Consider the following 7,442-nt stretch of genomic DNA (forward strand, 5'->3'; position numbering starts at 1 on the left):
TACAGTGAAACTCCTCTAGAACGAAACCTACATGGGCGAAAATACCCCCTTATGTGAAAAAATCTTCATGCATTAACACAATTCCCATTCTCCTGCCCCCCATACGACGAAAAACCCCCTGTTGCGTTATACGAAATCATTTTCTCTGCTCCAGCCTCGCAAAGACATTCACTACAACGAAGTTTTATCCAACAGCGACCTCTACCGGTTCGTTCGGAAACGGCAACAGCAAACACCACACTGGTTTACATAGTGAACAATGTTTATTTCGGTCACAGCTGCGAGTTTCCTGGACTCAACAAACTCATAGCTGCTCTGCCATTGCCAAGAGGGACCTAACTGGAGCGCTTCTCTCTCATTAGCGCTCCAGTTAGCGTAATGTTTTTAGCCTTCGAGAGCTAACTAGGCCGTCGAAGACTATGAAGCGTCCCGCGGCTCGACGGACATTCAAATAAACGATCGTTTCCTCGAATGCTTTACTTGTTATCATGCTAAAAACAGCCACGGGACGCTTCGTAGTCCTAGACGGCCTAGTTAGCTCTCGAAGGCTAAAAACATTACGCTAATTAGCGCTCCAGTTAGCGTAACGTTTTTAGCCTTCGAAAGCTAACTGTGGCCATTTAGAACTACGAGGTGTGGTTGGTTTAAAAGTTCATTGCATGAACATCAGCTGAGCAACGCTGTCTTGGGTTAGGGTTAGGTAGAGACAGTGAGATGGTGGAAAGAAAAGCCACCGGGTCCAGAAGTATTTGTTATTGTTAGATTCAGACGAGGATGGACGTTGCATTGCTAAAATGGCTACAAAACTGACCTTTTGATGTCAAGCAGCTAAGACAAGAAGAGCTCTGATGCTGGAAGAGAGGTTAAAAGTGATCAAAATGAAAGACGGAGCAAGCAAAATAAATGACATGATCCAAGAAATTGATGTAAGTGAAAGTGAATGCTGATTGTAAATTTCGCAATTTCTTTACCTTTTTTTCTTTCTACACTGACAATATGAAGTGTCAAATAAGTGTATGCTCATACTTATGCACTATTGGAATAAAAATAGAGTACACATACGTTTGTGTGCGTGTACACATATGTTTGTGTGGGTGGGTGTGTGTGTGCTTACATCTGAGACCAAATTTGCTACAGTGAAAAACCCCCTGTTGTGAAAAATTTCTTGCCGCAAACACGATTTCGTTGTAGAGGAGTTTCACTGTACTGTATAAGCAAAAATTTGAAACACGAGTGCACTTGAGACCCCAGCCGCTAGATGGCGACAGCAACCTTCACAATATTCGGGCAACATTAAGTCACGCTGGTTTAACTCATGGAGGCACGGTACATGGTCCATCTCACTTTGCAGAGGTTGCGGGTTCGAATATGGCCTCAGCCTTCCTGTGTGGAGTTTGCATATTCTCCCCATACCTGCGTGGTTTTTCTCCGGGTAGTCCGGGTTCCGACCCACATTCAAAAAACATGCATGCTTGGTTGATTGAACGCACTTCTAAATCGTCAATAGATGCCATTGTGAGTGTGAATGTTAGTTCGTTTATGTGTGCCCTGTGATTGGCTGGCAACCAGTTCAGGATGTACCCCAGTTCAGGGCCGATTTATTGCTGCGCTGCGCAAGTTTTAGAGATGTAAATTGCTTCTGTTTGTAATTTCGAGGCACTTACATCTCTCCCAGGCAGTTGAGTGGCAGATGTGTTTAATGTGATGACATATAAATCAATGAAAGAATGAATGGAAATGAAGCCAAATTTGACACCCTGCTGACATTTTTAAAGTTAGTATCAAACAAATCCTTTTTAATCCCAGCAGGTGCACATTGAAGCACTTCTCCACAACGTGCCTGATGATGTTTATTACTATTAGTCATAGGAAGAGAGGATATTCCAAAATGAAACATCTGACTGGTGTGGAAAAAAAAGTCAGAAAAACACAACATTTCTGAAAAGTTGCAAATGAGCAGTTGGTATTTAGAGAATTGAAAAAAAAAAATCAGATGAATAACATCATCACTCGTCACTAGGTCACACTATGCCTAGTAAAGAGGCACATTTCCAAGTTCCTTTGTGGCTACTTTTCATCTCCAAAGACCGAATGGGGCTCTTTTCATGGCCAAATCACCTACTGAGTGATGGGAAGTGTAGATGCTGCAAATTGGCCCCTAACAGCTCATTTGCCAAGCTCTTGTGCTCAACGACAGGAGGCGTGGAAAAAAGTTGTTTCTTTATTCATTCTAAAATTTGAAATGGATGTCGCGCCCACACACACACACGCACGCACGCACGCACGCACGGGAATACATGGGGTCCACATTTAACGTATGAGGTCAAAAACAACGGCATGAGGAAAAACTTTGTCAAGTGGCACAAGAAGCACTAAATTACCGCAATTCTGTTTTTCATTCGATTATTTTATATTATATGGACGGCCAAGAAATGTTTTTCCTCAAAATATTCATTGTAATTACACTACCAAAAAAAAAAAAACGTGGCAATATTTTGCCTTCAGGTAGAATTTCAGGAAAATTTGAAAATGCACGATAACTTTTACAGACGAAATTAATTTGACCTGCTCTCAACTTTGGAATGTACATGTTCAAGTGTCTAGTTTTTAAACGTTGTGCGCAGCTCGATGTTCTATACACAGGAGCTCAACAGCAAAATTCACAAGAGTTTTTTTTGTTTTGTTTTGTTTTTCTGAACATCCTGATTAAAGCCTCACAATGGCGAGGTAGCCGATCAATTGTTTGGCATCTTCGCGGTCTCATGATGTTAAAATGTGAAAGGTATAATTAAGGGAACTGTTTGAATAAACCAATTCAAATTGTTTTGATTCATGCAGATGTCGTGAATTTGCATTCAGCTCCTTGTAAGAGAAGAGCCAGTTGTGAAAAAAAAGTAGTGAAACACTGATTTGGACATGTGCACTCAACAGTTGAGAGAAATTAACCTGGAAATAGTGCATTTGATGTTAATCCTGAAATTTCACCTGAAAACTGAGCATCACAAAAACTTTTTGTGAAAAGTGTCTTACTGCCTTAAAGGGTGTTCTGGCCTATGTACAAATTTCAGCTACAGATGATTTTCCTGTAACTGTCTTTTTGCTCCCATGCTAACCGTAGAACAGTAATGTTAGCAATGCTTGTGCTCCTCCATTTAGGTTTCCTTGCTTTAATTGGCAAAAATCAAGTTGAAGATGCCATTTTTTTATATTGCTTTGTTGCTACTGTAGTCAACATTGTCAAATTACGGTCCACATCTGCATGAAAACATCATTAACACCACTCTGCATTAAATTTGATGCAAAGGTACAGTGTTTTATACAGTTTTTGGAATGGATCTCATTCAATTGTGCTATTACTTAATGCTCATTAATGGTTAACATGCCTGAGGTTGAGTGTTTGAATCTCAGCTCCAGCCTCCTGTGTGAAGTTTGGATGTTTGTTGGCCATGAGCCATGAATCCAATATGTCCTTTATTTTCTTTGCTCATTGAACAGTGTATGAAGCTTCGCCATTATTGTTGTACAGTGTGATGAGATTTCTTATTTGTTCTTATTGGGTTCATTTACAACATTTAAAACTGACAAAAATCATTGACAAATAAACAATAAGTATTTGGAGAAAACACTTGTCCCGAAAGGGTTTGAAAAGAAGTATTTGTCAGTTCTCTTGAAAGTGGTGAAGTTTGTGCTCCCTTTCGAACGCTCAGGTCAAGAGTTTCCGAATTTCACCCCTTACACAGAGGAAGCAGTTTGAGCAAATGATATCTTGCAAAATGAAGTGGCACAGTTTTCATTTTATGCAGCTCTGGTGGATTGAGAAAGTGTAGAAAGGTGGAGGAGCAAGTCCATTTCACAATTAAACACGTTTTGTTCTGAGGCATGGCAGGAACAGCGTTTTTTTTTTTTTTCTTTGAGTACTTTCAAGCAGTTTCTTATCCTAAAACAATAGTTACTAGCCCTCATGGTTTGGTATATCAAATCAAAATTTAAATCAAAAATTTTGCAGAGCATCTAAAAAAAAATCCCCAGATAAGCTATCCATCACCTTTGTTACTTGCTCATTATACTCACCGTTGACTTCAACAATCAATGATTCTTTTCTTCAGTTATTTCATTTGCTCTCAGTGGAGGTTTGTGCGCTCCTCCGCTCCATTTGAGCTATAAAATGTAAACAAACATGCATACACCATTGAAGTTAACGTCAAACCAAAACGAAGTAAATATTTTTGATGTCAAATGCAGCTAAAATAGGGCCTCACATGACTGCTTTGTCTCTTTCTGTCCACTAGATGGGAGTGAAGCCAAGGAAGACAGTTTGTTTGAAGCCATTGGCCAAATTCTACACAAGTGTGGACCTCTGCCTTCATAAGGACCACAGCATGAAATAATGAATTCAGGTGCCACAGCCACTCATATTGGCAGTTTACTCAAAGAGTGCAGATTGACACTGAGATTAGACTGCAAGAGGCCATCTCGCTGGAAGCACACTTACTGTACATGAAGTTCAATGAAGTGAATTGGTGAAGGGTAAAAAGTCAGGGCCAAACAGCCATGTTGTCAAAAATAGCAGTGGGTCTCATCCTGACGCTTCTAATCCTACTGACCATCAGCGGCAACATGCTGGTGTGCCTGGCGGTCTGCGCCTCGCGACGCCTCCGCTGTCTCACCAACTGCTTCATTGTGTCACTGGCGGTGACCGACCTTCTGCTCGGACTCGCCGTCCTCCCCTTCTCGGCCCACCTGCAGCTCACCGATGACTGGCCGTTGGGCCCGGTCTTTTGCAACTTCTACATCTCCATGGACGTCATGCTCTGCACTGCCTCTATCCTCACCCTGCTGGCCATCAGTATGGACCGCTATTTGGCTGTGACAATGCCCCTTAGATACAGCTCTCTGGTACTGCCTTGGAGAGTATTTGTGGCCATGGCGAGCGTCTGGACCGTGTCGGTGGCCGTGTCCTTCTTGCCCATCTACATGGGCTGGAACACCGTCAATGGGACAGTGCAAAACCACGGCCCACGGGCTCCTGAGAGGACGTGTCGCTTTGAACTCAACAGGCCTTACGTTCTGACCGACTCCCTTCTCACCTTCTACTTGCCTCTGCTGGTCATGTGCTGGACATACCTCAGAATACTTCGCATCGCACGCGCACAGATCAAGCGCATCATTAGTACTCGGCCCACGTGTGTCACCACTTACAGCTGCAGGAGCCACCAATCGGCCATCACCACCGTCGCCTCCGGTGTCCCAGCGTCGGCCCTGCGGGAGCACAAGGCCACGGTGACGCTCGCAGCAGTGATAGGGGCCTTTGTGGTGTGTTGGCTGCCTTATTTCATCCTGTTCACAGCGCTGGGCCTACAGGAGAATCCCGACCCCAACAAAGTTCCAGAATTTTCCATTGTGCTGTGGCTGGGTTACACCAACTCAGCGCTCAATCCGATCCTCTATGGAGCCCTCAACAGGGACTTCAGGTCCGCCTACACGCAGCTACTGAGATGTCGATGGCCAACATACAGTGGGTGCCAACATTCTCCTGCCACAGTAACTATAGCAGGTACAGTCACAATGCTATGAAGTTTTTTCTTTCTTTTATTTAGCGGGGGCGGTATTCTTCCATCATGATAAATCAATGAGACAACTGCATATAGCCTGTGGATGGGCTAAAAAAAGATATATAGAGATTTTTTTTTTTGTTCAAAAAACTCTATTATGATAATTTGACGACATTCTACACAAACTATTGTAAATCTGCACTTGCTTCACAGAACAGTTATGGATAGAGAGTGTTTGTGAACAATAGCTCTTCTTTGTATTTCAAATTGATTCATATATGTTCTACAAAACGTTTTAAAACGATATTCTACAGCACTATTTAACAATGAAGATCCTCATATGATGTCTAGACTTTCAATGATATGGGAAAATATTTATATGTCACTTAAATGTCTCCTATTATTTCAAAAGGACAAATATCATTACATTTTGAGCTACAGTAAATACTGGTCTTCTACTGCCAAATACTAGAGGAATCAGAATGAGAAAAGGTGTTTACTACAGCAGTCAGAATGAAAAAATATATATATTTTATTCGATCTATGGTGATTTGTGCCACGTGAGTCACCCTGGAATATAGGAATGTAAATTGTGGTCGGTCCTTATCACAGATGTTATGAGAAATACGGCGTCTGGAACTGTTTTTACATATACATTTGTAGTGACAACAAATTCAGCCGCAAACTTTTGAAAAGACAGTTTTCGAAATTGTCCTACACATCCTACCACGTGATATAGTGGAAAATGTAGTTACGATGTGGACCACGAGCGGGTAAACTGAATGTTAAGCGAATATCGAACATCCTGGCTGTCACGTTTAACTTGGATGCATGAAGCAGAGCGTGTGCGCGCGTTTGCTCAATACAATGCCAGTGTGTTTTCTGAGTGTGTGTGTTTACTTAGCTCTTCTCTCGGGTTTGTGAAGTCGCAAAATTTTCCCCATAATCCACGGTGGAACAGAAATGATTTTTCACGGGGACCATTTTGGCACATCGATCAACGTTCTTTCCGACCAACGTCAGTGGTGTCAACCCCGAATCACTTCCACACTAGTTCGACTTGCACTTTGCGATTAATTTGCCCGTTTAGACAAGACACTCCTCCATATTTAAAACACGGCCGCTCGTTTGCTACCACGGAGTCACGTGACTGGATCCTGTGCGAACGGAAAATAATCCCTAAAATTTTGAATACCAGTATTTAAAAAATGCACTGAGTTGACTTTTTACTCGAGATGTCCTGCATTTTTCTTGCACCTGAGCCAAAGTCAAGGCACTCATTTGTGAATTTAGTAGTGATGGGAATTCCGGCTCTTTTTAGAGAGCCGGTTCTTTTGGCTCGGCTCACTAAAAAGAGCCGGCTCTTTCGGCTCCCAAATGGCTCCTCAGTTTTTTTGTTGCTTAAATTAGTTTACTCCCAAAAATAATGTAAAATTATGTGTAAAATGAATTACGAATGTAAAAAATATACAGTATATCAAATATTTATTATTTATATGGCTTTATATTCTTCTGAACATACTCAACATGGCGTACAACATGGAGTGTTACAAAAAATAAATTACAAAGTACAAAAACAAAGACCCATCTCAAAACAAGGTCAACAAAAAGTTCCAATCTCTGATTGTGCATATTTATAAGTGTTTAAATATTTACAGTAAAACAACATAAGTAAGCTTTGATTACCACACAACAAATTATCAATTAAAATTTGATATTGGATATTTTAACCTTGCACAGTCTGCACGCTGCCTTTGAACTATCAATTCAGTTGAAATCAGTCCAAATTTCATTGCGTTGCCTATCCATTTTCTCACTTTTCCACTTTCCACCGTGTAGTTTTTTCTCTGTTCTGTAGCGCTATCGAGCTCTCTCTCGTCTCCCTGTCTC

General features: G+C 41.5%; 1 protein-coding gene across 3 annotated transcripts in view; it reads left to right on the top strand.

Moving 5' to 3' along the window:
• The window catches only part of hrh2a (histamine receptor H2a), a 14,036-nt gene that overhangs the window by 3,751 nt on the left and 2,843 nt on the right, over positions 1-7,442 (top strand). For all 3 annotated transcript variants that reach the window (XR_002169949.1, XR_002169950.1, XM_019884134.1), the window contains exon 2: positions 4,290-5,554. Coding sequence is in view for 1 of the 3 variants with exons in the window: in XM_019884134.1 (XP_019739693.1) it covers positions 4,552-5,554 (1,003 nt within the window). In the remaining 2 variants the exon portion in view is untranslated. The remainder of the gene's footprint in view (positions 1-4,289; positions 5,555-7,442) is intronic.

This window comes from Hippocampus comes, unplaced genomic scaffold, assembly GCF_001891065.2.
Source record: "Hippocampus comes isolate QL1 unplaced genomic scaffold, H_comes_QL1_v1.1 scaffold156, whole genome shotgun sequence".
Lineage (NCBI taxonomy): Eukaryota > Metazoa > Chordata > Actinopteri > Syngnathiformes > Syngnathidae > Hippocampus > Hippocampus comes.